Source organism: Dunckerocampus dactyliophorus, chromosome 7 (assembly GCF_027744805.1).
Source record: "Dunckerocampus dactyliophorus isolate RoL2022-P2 chromosome 7, RoL_Ddac_1.1, whole genome shotgun sequence".
Classification (NCBI taxonomy): Eukaryota; Metazoa; Chordata; class Actinopteri; order Syngnathiformes; family Syngnathidae; genus Dunckerocampus; species Dunckerocampus dactyliophorus.
The window spans coordinates 23,995,046-24,018,789 of record NC_072825.1 but is presented as its reverse complement, the minus strand read 5'-3'; the positions used below and the strand labels follow the sequence as shown (position 1 = coordinate 24,018,789).

The 23,744-nt window shown below is 42.1% G+C and overlaps 1 protein-coding gene across 1 annotated transcript; it reads right to left on the bottom strand.

The window, feature by feature from the left end:
* Positions 1 to 190: 190 nt before the first annotated feature.
* On the bottom strand, positions 191 to 13,128 carry LOC129184801 (ataxin-1-like). The gene is made up of 3 exons (XM_054781139.1): positions 12,797 to 13,128; positions 6,258 to 8,260; positions 191 to 5,623 (listed from the first exon to the last, which is right to left on the bottom strand). Exons 2-3 carry the CDS (start codon positions 8,046 to 8,048, stop codon positions 4,970 to 4,972), a joined length of 2,445 nt encoding a protein of 814 aa, XP_054637114.1. The 5' UTR covers positions 8,049 to 8,260; positions 12,797 to 13,128; the 3' UTR covers positions 191 to 4,969.
* Between the last annotated feature and the right edge of the window lie 10,616 nt (positions 13,129 to 23,744).

Sequence of the window (23,744 nt, the reverse complement as noted above, 5' to 3'; positions counted from 1 at the left end):
AAAGAAACAAACACACACATGGAAAACCAACCTCTACGTATATTCCTTTCACACCAGAACGCGAGGGAGAAGAAATGAAACCCGTACTGTTGGCGTAGTAGTAGCGTTACATCGATGTGAAGCACGTGGCGTGGAGAACAGTCAGTGGGCAGTGTGTAGCCTGAGCACAACACAAACAGAACAGTCTGGGTTTGTTTTTTTTGTTGGTTTTTTTTATGCTTTACAAGAAAAAACACCTCACAGGAGTTAGAAAAGGTCAGTGGCTATCACGGCGGATGGATCATCGTGTGTTGTATTGGACATTGTGCAAGCACAAGGAGGCCATATTCAAAAGATGGTGTCACATTCATGAACGGGGCCACTTGGATACTGTAGGTGCGTCAATGGAATGACTGAAGAAATAGGGCGCCGTGGCACATACAGTACATAGGCTACATAAGGGTTAGAATATCTATACACACACTGTACACTCTCTAGGATACAATTCACTGTACAAATCTTCCTCTAAATAGTAGCTCTATCCATCATCAAAAATAAAGGTGAGATAGTTTGTCCCGTAAGTGTTTACATTCCCAACCATCATTATACACGAAGGACAGGATGAAAAACAGTCCGCTGATTATCCACATTGGGTGTTGTACACCCGCCGGATGCTTCATCAAAAGTGCTGCTGCTCAGAATGTACACACACACACACACACACACACACACACACACACAAGTGATCGTACATCTACAGTCACATTTACAGTCACACACACACCCTTCCTGAGTATGAACTGTAAGATTTTGGCTCTATTCTATGCTTTAGTAGCAGGTGTAGACAGAACTTCACTGTCGCCACGCCTGGTTTTCACGGTCAGCCAAACCTGATTTTGTAACGTCTCGCAACGCAACGATCACCTGACTTATCGAACTCCTTCGGCACTACCGAGCGCGCTCTGTTGCTGTCGTGTGTATTGTGTTTTTACGAATAAGATTGTGCAGCACTCTATCGCTGGTGCAGGTAGCAGTTTGCGTTGGCAAAAAGCGTAGAACCTCAGAAGTCAAACTCAAGGAAGAGTATGTCGGGCTATTCGACTACATTGTTATATTCAAATGAGTTGAAGTCTGAAATTCAAACAAAAGCAGTATGTTTACACTCGTCAAAGATCCTCTATATAACAGGGCTGTTTTAAGGACACACTCCACAAAAATACCCGTCCTTCCTGTGACAGGAGTGCTCCAGTGTTTTTAGGAATCGGCTGCAACATTGTTAGTCGCTTCAAAGCTGTGAGGGAAGCATGTACGCCGGTCTGGGGTCATTCACGGGCTGAGTTTGGCCTACGGGCCGCGAGTGGAATTGCCCTGACCTAGAATTTTAAAGAAGGTGCTCGTTCATGAATGCAGAACTCCAGAAAGAAAGAACTGAGACTAAGCAGTATTTCAGATAGAAAACCATTGGGCTCCGATGGTCACGGAACATTATGCCCCTTTTCCACTGCACGGTACTTACTCGGCTCACAAAACAGGTACTATTTTTAGTGCCTGGTGAGTCGGGGGGTTCCAAGTGTGCCAAGACGATGCTGTTTAGGTAAACCATTGCTGGTTGCTCATCATTCAGGCAGATATGTCACTGATGTTAACATTACCGTAACAATATACCGTAAGTTACGTTCCGGGAGTAATTGATACGCAAAAAAAGGTCTATTCTTTACACACAGCTCAAATAAAAATGTAAAACGGTGGGCTAAAAATATGCCGGACATTTTACCTCTACTATCACGTATTCATAACTGATTACCGACTACATAACTGGTGAATTTTCTGCGGAAAAAAAGAGCCTATTTTTGGAGAAAAAAATATTTTGGACGTCAATGTGCAGGGAGATCCACTGTGCACGAAAATAACAAAGACGACAAAAATAAAAGAAGCTAATATTAGCTTACTGTGCTTCTAGTTGTGGACACAGTACTGTGTTATATCCCACAGTTCCCACTTTTCTGCAGTGGTCCATTTTCTTGCTGCCCTCAGTCTCCTCTTAAGTAAAATTAATACAGGAGACCTTTGTTCTGCTCCAATGTTGTTCCTACTGATGCGTCCATCACAAGGCGAAGTAGAGCTGAGCCAGTACTGAGCAGTGGAAAAGTGGCACTTGCTTCATCGTGAGGGTGCAACCGGAGCATGTAGCTGCTGATGTAGCTCGCTAGAAGATCACCTACCAGCCGCATATTTCCCTCAGGAAATACAGGTACAAGGGGGAGCGAATTCAATCAGGCTTCCCAGGCTTGAAGTTGCTCCTAGTGATGTGTGGCGTGATACTGAAATATCAATACCTCCGATACTATTGATACTTTTGAGGTAATGTATGTCATTAACAGGAACACAGGGGAACGTAACTCATTATTGCGCTCTTGCCTAAGTGATACGCTGTTGGTGGGAACTACTTTTTAGTAGTTCCGGTAAGCACATAATGCATAAGTGCAGAGGCGCTCTGCTCTTTTAGTCTGTTGAAACGATGGCCGATCATCAACATAACCATGTGGGAATTGTGGATTAGTTTTCATCGTTATAGTAGTTCTTAATAAATCATCATTTATTTGAATAGATTTATTTTTTTACTTGTGTTCTTTTTGTTGTTGTTTAAAACACCATTTCACATATTTTATATGATTTTGTTCTGTTTTTTCTGTTGTTTGTTGTATATTAGCTTGGCTATATTGTCAATATTCTTCAGAGTTGAAAACAATAAATGACTGTGAAGTCTTGTATGCTCTATGCTATGAGCTACGCTAGGATTTGAAATACACCACTTTTTAAAATTCACCAGACACATCAGGTGTATTTGCACAAACTATTGGTATCGGATCAGTATTGACCATAACAGCCTGAATTGAAGTCAGTGCTGAATCGGAAATGAAATCAGTGGTATCGCACTTCACTAGTTGCTCCCTGTCTGATGCAGAAGCGTAATAAGGCAATGGTTCGCTGGTACGTCAGCCATGTTTAAGAATTCAGTGCTGCTTTTTTGCTGTGCAGCCTTAAAGTGGCCCAGGATTAATTCATAAAATTAAGGATCTGCCAGCTCTATTCGTATTGCAGTCTAAATCCATACCGTCAGAGGTACAATCCACACTCATGTACCACCTACAGTATGTAATGGGTATAGATGTGTCCTCAAGTGCCAATGGTACAAAAGTGGTTAAATGATGTACTTTGTTCTGACAGTTACTATAAACATATCCAGATACTTTCTTTCCTTTATCATCGACATGCTGCATAACAGCAAGGTCTGAAGACACCTGAATATTGCTGCTGCTTGCTTTCTTTAGTACTGTAGTATAAGGAATGTGTGTATGTGCGACCGCTGTCACACACATATTGCAAACGCATCGAATATCAAACTCACATAACGCTGGTGCAGCAAACAGCACTTCACAACTTGAGGACAAAAAGTGGTTTACATTCATACCTGACTCCCTGTACTCCGTGTGCTGATGAACACACAAACACATCAACACATACACTCACATCTGCAGCAACTAGGGTTGGGCATCCAGTCTCGAGCATCGATGGGAGCCGGGACGAGCATTGCGATTCTCCCGGGGTCGTTTGCATTTTTTCATTTCGATTCCTAGTTTCGACGCTCGCTTTGCCGACCGGAAGAAATACCAACGAAGAAGAACTAAAATGTTTGGCTTAACTTTGTAAGAAGAAAGTGTGCATTTGCAACATATCATGCAAAGGAGGGTGCACGACCAACATGATTGGTGTAGAAATAACAGAGTGCCCCGTATTTGATGCGCAACGTCGGACTTCCTCTAAGCACTCTAAACAATAAATGAATGTCTGTCTCATACCATTGTAACCAAGGGTTTCATGATGTCCACTGATGTCATGGAAGTTCAGTGTAAAACAAGGACAGGATCGCTGTGGGCTACATCTTGTTTACTTGTGATCAAAAATAAGGGCGTCATTAAAAATAGCTTACACCAATATTGAGGCAGCATACACGGTACACTAGTGTTAATATGGTAGGCTGTGTACTTTTCATAGACACATTTTTGACAAGTTGTTTCTTTGATATTCTGCACCCACCCAGGTTAGTGTATGTTCAAGTGCCTGTAGCATCACACACTCACTGACACATAACAACTAAAAGCATACGTGGAAATGTTTTTTGATGAGCTTTTCAAAAGTAAACATCTTTTGTAAAAATGTACTCCTGTATAAAGAAACTTCATAACATCGATGTTCAAGTTGAATGGTTTGATATTTGTATACTGGTTGAAAATAGCCCTGTGAGAAATTCATATTAAAGTCGATAAAAAGTTCATATCATTGAAAAAATCATGGAGAATTTCATCAAAAAGAACTCTGGTTAGCTCTTGCAAACCAGTAAGTTGCAAACTTATATGACCCCGCCTATTAACAGCATCGGAATCGAGAACCGTTAGGAACCGGAATCGAAACGAGGAATCAGGATTGTAACCGGTATCAAACTGAAATGATGCCTAACCCTAGCAGCAACACGACTGAATGATATTAATTAAAAACTCAACAGATGTGTGACACATCAAAAGATCTCTGCTGTGGTCATTGCCAAATTAACATAAATAAATCATCCAAAGTGGTTGTTTTTTTTCATTCTTAATTGTACTCATGACATCACTACAACCCAAAGAAGCAAAAAAACAAAACAAAACTGATGATCGGCCTTCTCCACATGGACATCTGTTCTGACACGCAAATAGGCGTCTTACCAGCACTCACGCGCCACATTCACACTGCATTCATTTTTGCTTACAGCATTGATTGCACTGATTGGACAGCGTGTGCGCCAACACACTGCACTTGGTGTCTGACATATGGCAGAAATAAAAATGGTGGTCCTGTGTCAACTCTGCTATGTTTTGTAGTCTCAGTAGAGGGAACACAACAGGGTATGAACACAATGCCAACAAATTTCATTTTACCTTCCCCCGAAAGTCTACGGTTTATTCAAGCATCTTTCTGTGCCACTGCTTGAGTGGCCCTCGATGCTGATTTTTACCTCCTGAGGGATGATGGAGGGCAGAGTCAACGGAGGCTCCCCCTCCGCTCTCTCATTCTGGTCCCTCTCTGGAGCGGACCATCTTCTCTTGCGGACAGTGATTCTGTCTGGATCTCTGCACTGTATTTTAGACAGCGTGGGCATATCTATTTTCTCTGATCCCTGTCTCACGTCTGCAGTTACCGGCATGGGACCTCCCCCACATATCCCCTCCGCTGATCTTGGATTTAGTCCCATTTGGGTAGGTAGCCCCAGTCCTGATGCAGGTCCAGATATCTGCTCCCTGTCAACACCAGAGGCCTTCGTAAGAAGGCCGTTCTTACTGCCTGCAGTGTTTGACCTCTGATGTGTCGGATCTGTGTTGTTGCAGGGGTCCGACAGACAGGCGGTCTTCAGCTTGGCCCCCAAAGCTTGGGTGTCTTGTAGTGAACCATTCCTAAGACCACGAAGGGTCAGAGACACGCAGACATCACCCACGCACAGCTTAGCACAAGACAGCTCAAAGAGCTGCGTGGTCCGATCAGGACAACAGGAGGACCAGCCCTGACCAAATACGAAGAAGGGATATTCCACCAGAACCTCCACACACACCTGCAGAAACACACATTTGTGGACTGTTAGCATTTTGCAAAAATTCGGATAAAGCTAGCAGTTATTCAGAAGATATCTACAAGGAATAGTAAATCATGTATTGATGCAGTGGGGATTTTGGGGATTTGGGCTTAGGCCTGGGCGAGATATCGATATTTTTAAAATATTGATATTTCTTTGAAGAAGTTTTATTGTTTTTGTCTTAGAAAAATTCTTCCAAAAACTGATCTTCAAAAATAGAGGTCATCTTATATACCAGTCAGTAAGTTCATTCTGTCTGTTCTGTTTTTTGAGTAGTATTCTTAGTGTACTTCTGTTCCTGACTTTTACTTTTACTTATTAAAAAGAAGAGCTTATAATATCTCACTTTATTTGTACAGCAGAAAGCTTATCTGCTAAAGTGAGAAACAAGCCTGCATATTAATAATAGCTGCACTGATACATTTGAATGTTATAGTCTCTATATACTGAACAATATACTGAAGATGCTGGCTCCTTATTAATACAGTATATAGCATTTTCTACCATTTTTATTCTACAGCCGGGAAGACTTGGAGACATATTTTACAGAGAGGCTTTTAATAGAGGTAGTACTAATATGCCATACAAAAAGAATGAATCATGTTTATCTCACCTGGGCTTTGAGCTCCCCCACAGAAAACTGTATGACCACAGCGTTAGGAGTCTGGCCACTATCAATTCGCTCAACGGTGCTGGAGTCGATCTTCAGCTCACTGCTGATCTCCGCGCTCTGAATGAAGTCCTCGGTTTTGAGATCCTCCACACGCTTCAGCTCCCCATCGGCAAGCTGAATGATGGAGCCTCTCATGAAGAAGGGCGGGAGCGCCACAGGGGAGGCGGGAGAGGATATGGTGGGAGAAGCTTGGATGGAAGTGGAGACTGGAGCATTGACAGGAACAGGGACCGGAGCTGGGACTGGAGAGGGAGTTGCCATCACTGCAGGGGCTGGGTTTGAGGGCAAGGCAGGGAGGGCTGGGGCTGCAGCGGGAGGTGCTTGATTTCCATCTGGGCCAATTGGCTCACATTTGGATAGGGCTGTGGCGAGATAGGCATGAGGCATGGCAGTGGATATCTGGGGCGTTGTGGTAGCAGTCAGAGAGCTAACAGCACGGCTGGCCTCCATTTCTGTGCCGTTGTTGGCGCCACTGACTGGGATGAGTAAGGACTGACCACTGGGTATGACCAGGTGCTGAGGCAGTGCTGCGTGGTAGCTAACTGCATGCTGGTTGGCACTGGTGATATAGCCAATGATGGGTGCTTGCGTGGACGAATAAAGACTGACTGGCATCTCTTCAGGGGGAAGAGTGGTTTGCATGACTGCATGGGGGGTGACAGACTTCACCACCTCTGACGACGAGAGGGAGGAGAAAGAGGAAGATCTCGATATGGGTTTCCCCAAACAGATACCTCCCTTCTCGGTCTGAACTAAGGAAATCTTATTGGTACTCTGTTCTTGATCAACTCCTTGATTTGGCTGGGTCACAAGCACCAAGGAAGTCTGGAGTCCGGCTGGGTTCTGGCCATACTCTGCAGGCACAAGGATGTGCCTTGCCTCATAGCTCTGGACTTGTTGATGATTTGTCATCTGAGCGGGAGCTTTAATCTGTTTGACCAATTCAAGCTCGCCATTCAGCACACCCTTAGCATGCACCTCAGGTTTCTTTCCCGCAGAACCATCTGAATACTGAACCAGCAGCTGAGAGGGAGCCAGGGTGAGTGTTTGAGGGAGGACGGCAGAGTGAGGGTGGAGCTGAAGGTGGGCTCCAGGTGGTGGGACGGTGGTTCCGCTGACAGTCAGAGGTGTTCTGTTATCGAGATGGATGTACTGGTTGGTTACTTGTGGAGAGCTTGGGAGTGAGACAGGTGCAAGCTCTGTAGGAGTGGTGCCAATGTGGAACTGCTGCTCCCCTTTGCTGTTAGGTGATATCAGGGTGGTGGTATAACCCTCCAGCTGGGAGCGCTGTCCCACAGAGCTGGTATTTGCGGGGACTACGTGAGAGGAGATGTAGCCAGCATAGGGCCCAGAGCTGATGAACTGAACATTGGGTCCAAGCTGAGCGAACTGGATGGTTCCACTGTGCTGAGGAATGGCTGTGGGGTAGACTGCAGGTAGGGAGGCCAATGGCACAGCAGAGAGAGGAGCAGATGATGTTGCAATGGAAGCCGGAGGAGAAGAAGAGGAAGTAGACGAGTTGGGATGTCTTGGGCTCTCTGAGTCTCTGGACCTGCAGCGTTCGCTGGCTACACTTGCCAGCCATGCTAGGTTCTCAGTGTGGGGAGTGGGATCAGGATGGACCACGGGGGGAGTTGCTGGAGCTACCACCACTGGCCTCTGCTCCAGTGCTAGGATCTCTCGCTTTTTAGGCGGCAGGCATCCATTACTCCGCTCCTGATTGGATTTCATTGTGCCAGATATCTTTTAAATGTAGTTGTTGGCACTTCTATAGTCTCTCTTTCTCAGTGTTAATGTATTTCCCTTTTGCCAGGGTGTGGTCACTACCATACAGCTCCAGGTCTCAATGCAGAGAAGATGGAGTCTCTCCAGCTCATATAATGAGCTCCATTAACTTCATGTGGAATCATCCTTGATGGATCTTCTACCACGTTGGTGGGAATCTGACGACAGAGACATCAGAAACTTTGTTAAGCGCATTTTGGTTACACAAATGGTCAACTTGCCCTGACTTACTGTTTTATTTTCCCATTATCCCTGCAGGGTTAGCTTAATAAAGACATTATCAAACATGCTAGAAGAGGAGTCTGAGAAGATCGAAACAACCGCCAAATATTTTGTGAAGCTGTAGTAAGGTAAGCTTCAGGCTGCATTTTGTATTTCCATTGCCTAACTGGTTTTGTCTACTATTCATTTCAGGTCAGTCTACTATTCATCTGTTGGTATTGTATTGGAATGTTTTGGTTATGCAACATTTGAATTTGTATTGAAATACAGTGGAACCTCAGTTAGCATGTTTTTTCAAAAATGTACGCCACAATTTTGCCTCTGTTTGCGTGCATTCTCCTGTGAATATGGTGCACGTCTCATCGTGTTATTAATATACTGTGCAAGTCCAACTGTGTTCTTAATGGATTTTTTAATCACAAAACGTCCTCCCTTGTTAGCATCCTATTAGCTAGCTAAACAAAATGGCAACCGGAAAAGGAAGTTATGTCGCCCCGTCTATGATGTCATCAGCGGTTGACTCTCAAAAATGTTAACACAAAACACGTTTTTATAGTTTTACAGTTATAGTTTTACATGCATGAAGTGATGAACGAAGACATTTAAGGTTACTTTTACCTTCATTGAAGATGTTCACAAACACATGATGTTGCAGCGAGATCAACCACCACCACCTTGCTGTTTTCAGTCATGTCTTCAATGAAGGTAAAAGTAACCTTAAATGTTCGTTTAGCTATTTCATTCATCATTTATATGCATTTGGAATTGTTTTCTGCATTGATTTTCTATGCCGCTTATCCTCATTAAGGTCTATCCCAGCTGACTCCGGTCACCCTGGACTTGTCGCCAGTCAATCGCAGAGTAAATCATTCACACTCACATTCATACCTATGGACAATTTAGAGTCGCCAATTAACCTAACATGTATCTTTTTGGAATGTGGGCGGAAGTACGGAAGTACGGGGAGAACATGCAAACTCCACACAGAGATACCAAGGCGGAGATTCGAACCCAGGTCTTCCCGATCCCCTGACTGTGTGACCAACATGCTCGGCCACCGTGCCGCCCTTGTTTTCTGCATGTAAAACTATAACTGTAAAACTATAAAAACATGTGTTGTGTTAACATTTTTGGCTTTCTGAAAGGGATTCTTTGGATTTACATTATTTCTTATGGGAAAAATTGATTCGGTTAACATCCGTTTCAGTTAGAGTCAGACCTTCTGGAACAAATTAATGACGCTAACCAAGGTTCCACTGTACATCTTTGAAGTGTTACGTGTGCACCAGTTATTATTGTGTTTTCTTAAATTTGCTTAAAAAAAGCCCACCATTATCATAAGTCACCATAAGTCACTGTGCCTGCTTTCATGTTTGTAAGGGTGTTGTGCCCACTTTCGCCACTGGGTGGTGTAACTACTACTACTGATTGAAGTTTTGCTGCAGCAGGATAGTCTGTGCATATTTCCTTGACAGTGGAATCTATGCATTCATTCACACATCTACACAGACTAGAAGTGGTCAAAATTGTCCATTTTCCCTAATGAGAAAGGAGTAGAGTGTTGTGACTAGCATATTTTTAACAGTAGACCAGGTTTCCTGGGCAACAGTCAGTGGTGATGCATGCATAGCTGTCCTGTCACATGACCTTACAGTATGTTGTGAGAGAGCAAGCCAGGGTGAAAGAACGATACAGAGTAACAATCTCAGAACAGTTTTTTTTTCTTTTTTTTCCAACACGTCAAGACCTTGAGTTGAGTGAGGGCAACTGTAAATATAACTTTCACCTCAGAGAGTGCATTTGAGAGCGAGAACAAAAGAAGGGACATTCTGCAAGCTGTAACAATTCTATCACTGACTTCTGACATTTTTTTGGTACAGTGAAACAGTTTGGATTGGTGAATGAATAACAAATGGTATCATTTGCATGAGCTGTCATAATGTTTTCATGTGACTGTATTTGTTTGTATAAGCTAACTCTATTCCTGAACCACTGCACACAAAAGGGTGAAAATTTAGCAAAAACATATTGCTTGTGCTATTATTTTCCTGACAAATGCACTACAGGGTGGTGCTGGTACTAAAGCCCAAAAGTTAAGTCGGATTGACTTGAAATTTCGAGAAAATCAATACAATGATACACAGCTTCATGGGACTGACATGCATGTGTCAGTAAAGTTTCAGCAAGACTGACTGAAAAACATGGCCACCATCAAGCAAAATGTCTTGCGGGGACACAGGCAGGACTTGAGGCTTTGAGGATGTCTGTATACGTGTATGCTAGCATGTCTTCCAAACCATTTTGAAAGAGCACTAAAAATGTCATTTACAGTTAGGACATCCCATCACCACGCACCACGTAATCTTTTCACTTCACTGTACTTGTACAGTATGTTTCCAGCGATGTCAACAAGCCCATTCAGCACAGAGACACTGTCAATATTTGACTGCAGCAATAAAGCAACATATTCTATAGCTGCATACTGTACATTTGTGCACACATAACCTTGTTACACTTGTTTACTATGCACCCTCACACTGTACATATAATGAGTTCATGCACATATTTCCCTGCCATTGCACTTTCTTAGATGTTCTGTTCATTCCTGCAGGCTTATCTGTGGGTCATTGCACAGGGCAGGGCTAGAGGCAGTGTAAAGATTTACTGTATGACATACACACACACACACACACACACACACACACACACACACACATATCCATTCACACATTATTAACATTCCAATATTACATATGAGGTAACCAAAATATACACGCCCAATCCAACATTTTTAAGCACATGAAGAGGTAGACAAAGTTGCTGGATGCTGAATACTTGCTACAAATGCAACTGCTGCCATTTTGTTACAGCTGTTAATGCCAATGTTTTTTTACCCGTTTTCTGAAGTGGACCTTGTTCGGTTTCTTGTTGGATGGCAGGACAAGGTCACAGCTTGCAAAGGAAGCAAAAATCTAAGCATTTCATGTGATCATGAAACCTCATAGAGCCAACAGATGTAACAAAGGAGGAGCGTAGAGAAAGAGTGAGGGGGAGGAGAGGGAGAGCGGCAATGTAGGATGACAGATAGAGCGGAGTGGATGGAAGAAAGGCGGAGGATAGGATACGGAATGGGGAAGCGGGAGTGAGAATGCAGGAGAGGGTGGGAGGCGTAGTGCCGCTTCTCCTGACCCACATTGAGCAGCGCCTGCAGCATCAGCCCCCGCCTTGCAATGACACCACACACACATACATGCAGCATCACTGTGTTGCAACAACCCCACCTAAGCAACACCTGTAATGACATCATCATCATCCAAGCAAGAAAAGACCACCAGACACAAAAATGCAATACTTATGCAAATAATACCGCACCCTTCCCTTAAATGAGCTTCCACATAGCACATGGTCACACATAAACAACCTCTCTTGATCTCCCAGCCTATTATTAGATCAGTGACTCTAGCACATGAGTGTTACTATGGAGAACAAAGGCGGACTTTCAAGACATGAATGTCACAGCTCGGGATTCAACCCTGGACTATCACCTCTGACAACACATGTATGATGAAGGCATGACATCAGAGACGGGGTTGGGGGGGGGGGATTCTCACAAAAAACACAGAGCGAGGGTTTGTGTGATCATTGTGTTGACTCCAGGTGAAGGCACAGATACGCAGCAGTACAATCCCTCCCACCCCTGCCGAGGCTCGCATTGATCCACCGCTTCATAGCAATAACATCTCTCTGCAGCAGGATGAGGCGAGGTAGGGGTGATATTACACAATACAGAGTCCTGACTGAGCTAGAATCCCCTGAAAATGCAATAAGCATGGAGTAGCATACATGGTGTCAATAGTTTGATATCTCACCTGCTAGACCAGACATAGATACAGCAATGGCTATATTTAGAAAACAAAAACATCATCATTATCAATCTGAGCATGCTTGAAACAGCGGGGGGGAACCACTGTGCATGCGGGATTCTCTGCACATAAATAGGTGGTTGCCTAAATCCCTGCACAAAGCAGATCAATACAGTCTAATGCTTTTTTTTTCTCTAAATGTCCAAAAAGAGCCATTTTCCTGCCCCCTTCTCGAATATGGTTGCGTGTGTGTCCCTTTAAGAGGCGGACCGGACTGTGTGGTTGACTACAGCCAAAGAACAGGCACTGGGTTCAGGCTGTTTGTCTCTACAATGACTCCAGAGTTCTGCATCACCGCCGGACATACACAGAACACACAGTCGGATGTGCAGACATGCAGGCAGGCATCCCCGCTTCTCCAAGTGAGCACCTAGATTTCATCTCCTGTCAGGACGCTGTGACCGTAGCACTCCCTGTTTTTTCCGATTTACAATGACTGTATAGTAGCAGGGAAGAATATACTACTATGCCACAAATCAAAAAGATACAACCCCTCCCTCCTCCTTTCCCACTCCCCTTCTGCTGGTTAGAGTACTAAGAATAGCTCACCAGTCCTTCCACCGCCACTGCTTGCTGAGCATGTGCAACGATTCCACTGTGGATCCTGGAGACGTGCTTCCTTGCAGCGTCCTCTTCCCGATCCTCTCCTTTGTGCTCCAGCCCCTCTTGTGAGGACTCTGTTCAAGAGTTGCCCCTCCGTTGCCCCTTGCAATCGGCCTGATGGCAGAGGAGGTGCCCCCCTCCCCCAGGCCCCCCCCTTTCCTGTGTGCAAAAAGCCCACACCAGGTCTTGCGTGCGAGGCTTCTCCAACGTGTGTTATGCAAGGCCACCAGACCGCCTCACTCTCTTCTGTCTGCCTGGCAGCCTCTCTCCCTCCGTGGTTCTCCCTCCTCTTCCTCCCTGCCTCTCTCCCTCAGTACTCCAACTGACACAGCTCCTCCCCCTCCGCCAGCCCCATCAGCCATCAGGTATTCATTCAAAAAAAAAAAAAACACACACACACACTACTTGGCTCAGTGCCCAGACTACGCTGCACAGGGAGGGAGGGAGCAACAGTGGGATGGGGAAGGCGGGAGGCAGAACTGGAGAGTCACAGAGGGTTTGCACAGACAGACATGGATGTGCATGAATGCAAACAACTCTCCATGCAGAGACACTGGCACATATGCATGCGCGCAAAACTGACTGAGGATTAAATTGTGGAGTGTGTTAGCAAAGCCCCTTTAATGCTGTGCCCTTGTTCATTTTCATATGCATTTGCCCTCTCTAAGGCAAATCTCCGTCTAATCTGTCCTGCAATGATTGAGCCTCTCTTCAGATGGAACATGACTCAGAGTAACCAACAAGCATGCAGGTCTAAGCCAGTCAGCACCCTGTCTTTGCCCCCAGATATATTTCCCCTCTATAAACACACACACACACACACACACACACACACACACACTGCACTGACAAACACCCACACCCATACTTGGCCCTCTTCAGTCTGCTTTCCCCCTGCCTGGCATGGTGCAAAGAAAGAGCCAGGCTGTAGGCAACCAGTCTTGTGCCAGGCCAGCCTGCTATCTGCTCCTCTGCAGGCACTCATGCAAGGTGGCCCCTTCAACATGACAGCACACTGGGGAGGAGAGAATATAACATACAGCTATCAGAGGTCCAAATAAATACAGCAGACGGGGCTCCCATATGCTTTCTCTGGGCAAGTAGAACGTCTTGGGCTACATTCCAGACAGCTGGACAGTAGGGAATATTCGCACTCTGACACTTCCGAGGTCCAACCTTTAGGGTTGCAGTGGAAAGTAACTTAAATACTCCAGTTAACACCTCTAATCAATTAACTGCTATCTTCTATCGTCTATAGCTGGGGTCTTCAATAGGCAGCTCACGGGCCACATCCAGCCCGCCAAACAGCACCCAAACAATGTAAACAGTTCAGTCTAACTAGAGAAGTGCTCCTTCATGCAGTGCTTCCTCCACCATGCAGGGGGCAGCAACAAGGCGTACGTGTCACAATGGAGCAGCAGTAGTAGAAGAAGACGGCTCACATTTAAACTAATACGGTGCTATCAACCCTTAACTTTTAACAGCAGCGGGGAAGCCGTTGTACATTTGGCCCTCACCAGTGTCTAACCTTGGAAAAGGGCAGACCAAAGCACAGAACACAGCACAGAACCTGGTTCTGTAGTCAGCACTGGTGAAAAAGCTGTGAACCAGCTGTGGCTGTAGGCAACCTGCTGATGTGTTTTTTATTAAGTTAATAAAAGTAATAAGAGTTCAGTTAGTAATGCCGCTACATTTGAATTATTATGAGTGGTCAGCATCCAGCAGCTTTATCTAGCGCTGCATGTGCTTTATAATGGTGGTTGCGCTCCTCAGCTGTCATCAGCTCTATTAATGCTGGCTGAGCAGTTTGCTCCTTACTGCTATGACAACATTAGTTTTATTGCTGCTGCTGTGTTGTGAAATATACTCGTAAACAAAAAACATGGCTGACAACCTTGGAAAAACGTGCTGTTTAGCATGAGAGTGAAAATTCGAATATATCCAGACAACAAAGCTCATCTTTTGTGGAAACCTTGTCCACTTGGTGTTACCTTCTACCACATGACACATAGCGATATCTCATATTTCATCATTGCATCAATCTACCCCCAATTTTCAAATGAATTGTTAATTTGTTTGATATATTACCTGGGGTACGGGTAACACCAGGAAGTTGTACACCGAGTTTTACACCCTACATTGTCAAACACAATACTACAAGATCCAAAGAAATGCCAGCCAAGTTACTATTAAACCTAGGAGAGTTGCATAATAATATAGTAGTAGGGTACAGGCAGCAGTAGTAGTAGTTGTAGTGGTGCATACTGTCACTACTATCTTCCTAAGAAATCTTATCTTTACATTCCTGCATTATTTAACACACACATAAAATATACAGTATACACACATACACTAGACACTCCCACACGTACTGTAATTGAGCAGCCTGCAGCAGAAAAATGCATGAAACCTCAGGTGGCGCCCAGCTTCTGCAGGCAGGATATACGATATACTCTACTGTTAGACGGTGACATTTCCTGCACTCAACATTTCAATTTAACTTCGGCGAGGAAAAACTTTTGCACATACACACATACCAGAAATTATTCAGGTTACCTTGAAAATGAGTGCAGGTTTCCAAAATAAGTGTCATCACTGGACTCTGGCTGCTCTGCTTCCACACCACTCTGTTTTCCTGTGAGATCCACCTATAGGGTGTAGTAGACATGCCCAGACATGTAGCAATGGTACACACACACACACACACACACACACACACACACACATTAAAACGTGATGCAAAGAGGGAAAACAGGATCAGGATGCTGTTAGTGAGGAATGTGTGATTTGGAAGGATATTTATTATTATGTCAGCAAACGCAGTTAGTCGACATCTCAGCTCTGAGCTCCTCACTCACTCCAGTGTGAGCTTACTTGTTACATTATTACAGTTTACATGGAGGCTTGCTAACAGCAGAGCTAATTGACACAACATTAAATACGTTGCAGAGGAGCAGTGCATGAGACGTGTCCTTGGTTGGCTCAGTTAAACTGACTGTATTTTCCAACAGTGTTTCCAGTTCCTCGGTAACAAACGCAGGTACAGTATTGGCATCCTAAAAATCACTAGAAGTCATCATCTAATTTGCCATCGCTACGAAAGACTTGTTCATGGGGCGTAGAGCCCACCTTCGCGAACGCCTTCTCCTCTGTTGATTTCTAATCAACCTTTGCAATAAAAATGACTGTAGTAACACATTGACTAGTTCCAAGAGCACAAGAAACATTTGTTGCTAGTTGCTTTTTTAAAAAGAGTTGTAAGAGGGGTCTGAATGCTTGCTAAATGCTTACGATATACTTTTGTTTTTTTTATATTATTGTTATTAATACATTTTACCATATTTGTTTATCTATTATTTAATATTTACACTGAATAGAATATCATAATTATTATAAATATTGATTAAAATTGTATAAATAATATTTAATAATAATAATAATTATTATTATTATTAATTCAATAATAATAATTAATTCAATTCAATAATAATTAATTCAATAAGTATATTGAAAAGTCTATTTATATTTTTAATACTCTAGATTATTAAATCCAATATATTAAGTTTCTGAATGTACTGTATATATGATACGTATTAATTAAAAGAATTAACTTCGATTTATATTTAATAAAAGATTACAATTAAAACTAAATGTTATTATTTATTAAGTATCATATTTTTATTATTATTAATTACTACAAATGTTACATTTGAAATTTTGTTTAGTAAAGGATGTAATACTAGTAATTTGATAAAAAATGTTAATGTTCCAATATTATTTAGTATATTCCAATAATACAAACAAATCTTTAATTTAGACTGGTGTATTCTGAATATAAGACATGAATAGTTTACGTTGTGTTATGGCGATGTTAGGTTGGAGTGATCGTTATTGATGCAATGATTAAGACAAACATAAAAGATAAAGCAGAAAACAAGTCCGTGTAATGGAGAACATGCATATACACAAATATTTATGTACACAGACGTGTAAAAAGTAGCGTTCATTCGCAATTAAGCTGCATAAAATACTCAGGAGAATAGCTGTGGAACGTAACTTTTGGTGAAGTAAAAAGTTCCTTTAAAAATATGACTGCATCAGGTACAGAGGAGGAGAGGCGGTCACCCCTGGGAAATATTGTGCATTAGTAAAAAAGAAAGAGGATGAAAAGAGGATGGTGAATGAGTAGGTGGGTGGGTGATGGCGTTATGGCAACATATAATGGTAGCAGAGTGGGAGGTAAAACCACCCTGGCGAGGTCCTGTCTGAGAGCAGACCTTTTCTCTGCCTCTGTGGCGGGAGCTCTCTGTTTCAGAAGTAGCAGCGCGAATGCGCCGACGTGATGCGGGGAGAATGTGAAAGTGCCTGCTGCCATGGCAACAAGGCAGCTCCACAGTCTCCGGTCCCCATTAAGAAAGATGGCTGTAGCAACGTGGCCGCGGCTCAATGGCGGGGAGGCATGACATGATGAAAGAGCCTATTGAGACTGGGAATCAGTTCATGACCGGAGTACAAGATCACGAAATCTACATGAACTCTTTGTAGGCATGTTTGGCAATGTTACATCTCAGCACTTTCTCTACTTTGCCTCAGTGGTCAGAAGTTGCGTCCTGGCATTTATTCTACTACTTACAAGTGAGGAAATACTGACTTATCATTCAGTTTGGATTCAAGTAACATAATGTAACAATTTGAACAGCTTGCAATATGAGGAATAACTTTTACTGTCTAGCATTTCCATGGCGACCCCAGATGACCTAGTGTAGTGGTTTGGTGGACCAGCCAGGACACATCAGCATTAGCTTTGCTGCTTGCTGGAAAAAAATGCTATTAAAGCAAAATGATCATACTCACTGCTTCCATGTCTGTAGCGAACAGATATTTGGCAGAGCTTTAAGATGTGTAGCGAAGCCTGCTTTTTTCAAAAAGTGGGTGTAGACATGCAGGTCAGAGGTGCTATCATGTCCACGAGGACGACATGAACGCTTCAAAAGCGGCCATTTGAGCACCGTTTCTGTGGAACAAACAAGGGAGGAACAAACACGTTCGGTACTCATAAACAGGTTATAAGGACACATGTTACTGTTAGCACATCACTAAAATATCTATTTTGCATAATAGAGGGCCTTTAAATACTCAAGGCCCTTCATTTTTACATTTCAGGCAATGATTATGCAGACATACCCTTGGCTTGTTGTTTTATATGTGAAAACAAGTTTGGAAATATTTTATTTTAGTTGTGAATGTTTTTCCTCGTCAGCAGCCAAGAGCACAGTGTGAGTCATAGCCTGTTTAAGATGACAAAGAATCAACTATTAACTTTTCTAAAGAAATCCTGCACAAATAGCTTCACTGAATCCACAACAGTCAAATGCTGTTTTTCCAATGTGGGCCAGAATGAAACACAGTTCATTTCCTGTGTGGAAGCCAAATTCATTAGAACAAAACAGGTTTCTTCCTGGCTGAGTCCGAGTGCCAAGACTCTTTTTCATTCAGCTTAAAATAGAAAGTCAGTGCTTACGCACGTCTCCACAACATAGTTTAGGCAATGCTCGAGCCGCGGGAGTGATTTGTGGGGGTGGAGAAAGCGCCTCTGAGGAGAACCAAAAGTATCTAGAAAATGCCAACAGAGCTCAGCATGTAACCAGTTTGTAAATGGTTTGCTTCATCTGCGCTTGAACAGCCTGGGCAACCCCCCATTGACTAACAACAACTGGGCTGCATTCAAAACATGTATGTAAAAGACTGATTTACGTTAAGATAGATTTACATTGTGTGTGTCATGTGACCTGACTGCCTCATGTGGGTGCTTTTATGAGGAACCCGACCATCACTTAAATGACCTTAGTGACCTCAGTGAAAAGCCTGCCCACTCTCCCCTCCCCACAGCGGAGTCACTACCAGCTAAGAACAGCAGAGGGCAGAACATTGATCAGCCCTAATGGACTGGAAATACTACTTTTTAGGCATTTGAAGGCGCAGCCTTGGTTAGGTACTGCATGGGGAGCGCTAACGTTTAATGTGCTTATTCTTCCCTCTTCCTGTTTCGACATCGCAAGCCATGCCCCACGTAACACTCATACACACACACACACACACACGCATATAAGACATTTTTGTTGTCAGATGAAAATAGCAATTAAAAAATAAAAAGCTACTAACGTTATCTATCATTGAATGTATGGCCTAAGTATAATAATGAACATATTAATACCAATTTTTGCATTTTGATCAACTGTATTGTGAATTCAAGTGTGTCAATTTTATTTGGCAGTTGTTTTTAAACAAAAAATTATCTATATAATATAAATATAAAATATTTTTTGTATCTATTTATGTGTTTTTCTGGAACTCTTTTAATTTGCTATGTAGTAGGAGTAATTAAAAATGTAAAAAATCTTATAATAAAAATAACAATCTAATTTATAATATTTGATAATAAATTATTATAAATTATACCATCTGATATATCTTCTTGTATATTCAAATATGTATACCTGTTTTGTTTTAAACAAAACTGTATCACTGTAAATATAAATATAGATTAACATGTCCCATTTGTATTACTTTTAAAATATATTTATTTAATTGTTTTTTTCTGCAGCTTTTATTTAATATTTTTCTCTTTTCTGTTTAGATATTACTACAACAAATAATAGTAATGATAATAATGATGTTAACAATAATAATATCATTTTTGTTATCATTCTTAGTAGTAGTAGAAGAAGTAGGATCATTTCAAAATATAAAATTTTGGACTGAAAAGCATAGATATGTCTATTTTTCTACATCCGGTAGCAAGGTCATAAAATTGAGAGGGAGTTGAACATTCCCCTCAGACACACTAAAATCCGCCCCCATGGTTGTCAAGAGAAGGCTTTTGGTCCAAATCTGCATCATACCAAATAAAGAACACTAAAAAAGGTTAAATCCAAAAGGTTATTTACTACCCACACTCACATTATGAGTATACGTCACTCATCCTGGGTTTTGTGCTCGCCTCGTATCTATTTTTGTAACAGCAGCGGAGCTACTTGCCTGTGAGTGTGCCTCTGAAAATGTACTTTATTCATGTCATGATAACACTTATGTATTCACTAGCCTAGAAATGAGTTCATTCATAATGAATTGGCCGTGGCTGCGTATTGTGAAAAGTACACTGCTGGTATTAATTCTGGTTTGGAAGCGACGACAGACAATGACACAAGCAAGATAAGCGCTGTAATGAATTCATAGAGCCTAAAACATCCCTATATTCAAACTTGTGTGCAATTGCTGGATAGCAAATGTGACAAGTTTAGTGGTACAGTCTAATCAAACGAAGAAGAAGAACATGTCATTAGTGACTCTCAGAAAGGAGCAGCCACTGTGGAAACGCTAATCAATGAATAAGGACTCCAAGGAGGCAGAATTGATCATTCACAATGAATATCCTTTTCAAAACATGTGCCCTTTGACTGGTGACTGTGCATGATTGGCAGGATGGATGATGGATGCTGGATGTTGAATGCTAGAAGCTGGATGCTTGATGCTGGATGCTAGACTTTCTATGTTGAATGCTAGATGTTCTATGTTTAATGCTAGAAACTGGATGCTCGACGTTTTATGTTGAATGCTAGAAGCTAGAGCTTTGATGCTAGATGCTGGATGCTAGATGCTTAATGCTAGGTGCTAGATGATGGAAGCTTGATGCTAAATGCTAGATGCTGTGTGTTGAATGCTAGAAACTGGATCCTTAATCTTCAATGCTAGATGCTCATTGCTAGATGCTAGATGATGGAAGCTTAATACCAGATGCTTAATGCTAGGTGCTAGATGCCGGAAGCTTGATGCTACATGCTTAATGATAGGTGCTAGATGATGGAAGCTTGATACCAGATGCTTGATGCCTAGTGCTAGGTGCTAGATGATGGAAGCGTGATGCTAGATGTCGGATGCTTGATGCTGGATGTTGAATGCTAGAAGTTGGATCCTTGATCCTGGATGCTTGATGCTTAATGCTGGGTGCTAGATGATGGAAGGTTAATGCTAGATGCGTAATGCTAGGTGCTAGATGATGAAAGCTTCTAACCAGATGGTTGATGCTTAATTTAATACCAGGTGCTAGATGATGGAAGCTTGATGCTAGATGCTGGATGTTAAACATTGTATGTTGAATGCTAGGTGCTAGATGATGGAAGCTTGATGCTAGATGTCAGATGCTTGATGCTGGATGTTGAATGCTAGAAGTTGGATCCTTGATGCTTAATGCATAGGTACTAGATGATGAAAGCTAGATACCAGATGATGAAAGCTAGATACCAGATGCTTAATGCTAGGTACTAGATGATGAAAGCTAGATACCAGATGCTTAATGCATAGGTACTAGATGATGAAAGCTAGATACCAGATGATGAAAGCTAGATACCAGATGCTTAATGCTAGGTACTAGATGATGAAAGCTAGATACCAGATGCTTAATGCATAGGTACTAGATGATGAAAGCTAGATACCAGATGATGAAAGCTAGATACCAGATGCTTAATGCATAGGTACTAGATGATGAAAGCTAGATACCAGATGATGAAAGCTAGATACCAGATGCTTAATGCTAGGTACTAGATGATGAAAGCTAGATACCAGATGCTTAATGCATAGGTACTAGATGATGAAAGCTAGATACCAGATGATGAAAGCTAGATACCAGATGCTTAATGCTAGGTACTAGATGATGAAAGCTAGATACCAGATGCTTAATGCTATGTACTAGATGATGAAAGATTGATACCAGATGATGAAAGCTAGATACCAGATGCTTAATGCTAGATACCAGATGATGAAAGCTAGATACCAGATGCTTAATGCATAGGTACTAGATGATGAAAGCTAGATACCAGATGATGAAAGCTAGATACCAGATGCTTAATGCTAGATACCAGATGATGAAAGCTAGATACCAGATGCTTAATGCTAGGTACTAGATGATGAAAGCTAGATACCAGATGCTTAATGCTATGTACTAGATGATGAAAGATTGATACCAGATGATGAAAGCTAGATACCAGATGCTTAATGCTAGATACCAGATGATGAAAGCTAGATACCAGATGCTTAATGCATAGGTACTAGATGATGAAAGCTAGATACCAGATGATGAAAGCTAGATACCAGATGCTTAATGCTAGATACCAGATGATGAAAGCTAGATACCAGATGCTTAATGCTAGGTACTAGATGATGAAAGCTAGATACCAGATGCTTAATGCTATGTACTAGATGATGAAAGCTTGATACCAGATGCTTAATGCTAGGTACTAGATGATGAAAGCTAGATACCAGATGCTTAATGCTAGGTACTAGATGATGAAAGCTAGATACCAGATGCTTAATGCTAGGTACTAGATGATGAAAGCTAGATACCAGATGCTTAATGCTATGTACTAGATGATGAAAGCTTGATACCAGATGCTTAATGCTAGGTACTAGATGATGAAAGCTAGATACCAGATGCTTAATGCTAGGTACTAGATGATGAAAGCTAGATACCAGATGCTTAATGGTAGGTACTAGATGATGAAAGCTAGATACCAGATGCTTAATGCTATGTACTAGATGATGAAAGCTAGATACCAGATGCTTAATGTTAGGTGCTAGATAATGAAAGCTTGATACCAGATGGTTGATGCTTAATTTAACACTAGGTGCTAGTTGATGGAAGCTTGGTGCTAGATGTTGAATGCTAGAAGATAGATGCTTGATGCCAGATGCTGGATGTTAGACATTATATGTTGAATGTTAGAAGCTGGATGTTTGATGCTAGATGCTAGACGCTGGATGCTCAATGCTAGATGATAGAAGCTTTATGCAACATGATGGAAGCTGGATACCAGCTGCTTGACGCTAGATGCTAAATGCTGGATGCTAGGCAGTGCATGTTGAATGCTATAGTTTTTGTGATTAACTCCAGAAGATGGCAGCAACATGGTGATGGCAGTACGATAAGTGTTTAGAATCTATCAGCTTTATCTACTTCTGCAAGTGTAGGTCGCGCTACTCAACTGTTAGTGTGAAACTCATGCGTGTTACATTTGCTGTGGTGTATGTTTACAATGAACACATCAACTAATCAGTTTGTGCCTTTCCTCTATTACAACATTGGTTCTGTTGATGCTGTGTTGTGCAATATACAGTACCTATTCATAAATATATTTTCGTTTCCATTCACATGCACTCCAACTTGTTATTGCAGTTAAATAATTAAGTTGTTGAGTTTTCATGTTGATGAATTTTTGAAATAACAGCCTCTCCCCAATTATCGCCTGTTTCCAGTTTGGTAAAGAAACGACATTGCAGTAATCTGAGCATTTGCGCTAATCTTGCATGCACTGTGCAAGTTTCACCTTGCAGCATCTCTGAATAAAATAAGTCATGTAATCATTGCTGCAGTCATCTCCTACTCTATGGGTTCATCCCACGACTGTTGGCATTGTTGTTATGAAGTTACAACTCTTCTACAGTAACTATTCATGAATCACTGGTAATGGGAAGCGATGGCACTTTGTTCACTCCCAGAGAGACTTATTGCACAGCGAGGTCTGTCATAAATTGGAACTATGCACGGCCCCCTTCTCTAAAATCTCCCTCCTGCATCTTCTCTTTTTCTGGATGGCAGCCAGAACATGTCATTGCACAAATAGATTACACCGACTCCAAATAGCTGCACTCACAAGAGCAGCGGCTGTGGGAAGTTGTCAGCATCACACTTTTTATGCTCCTCACGACAGTCATATTCAGCATAGATGTATTTACAGTCACTTAGCACAATCTAATGAGATCTTATATAACAAAGATACATAACACTCATGTTGAAGCGTATTAATTTAACAATTTGTTCATTACTGTGGTTGATGCACTG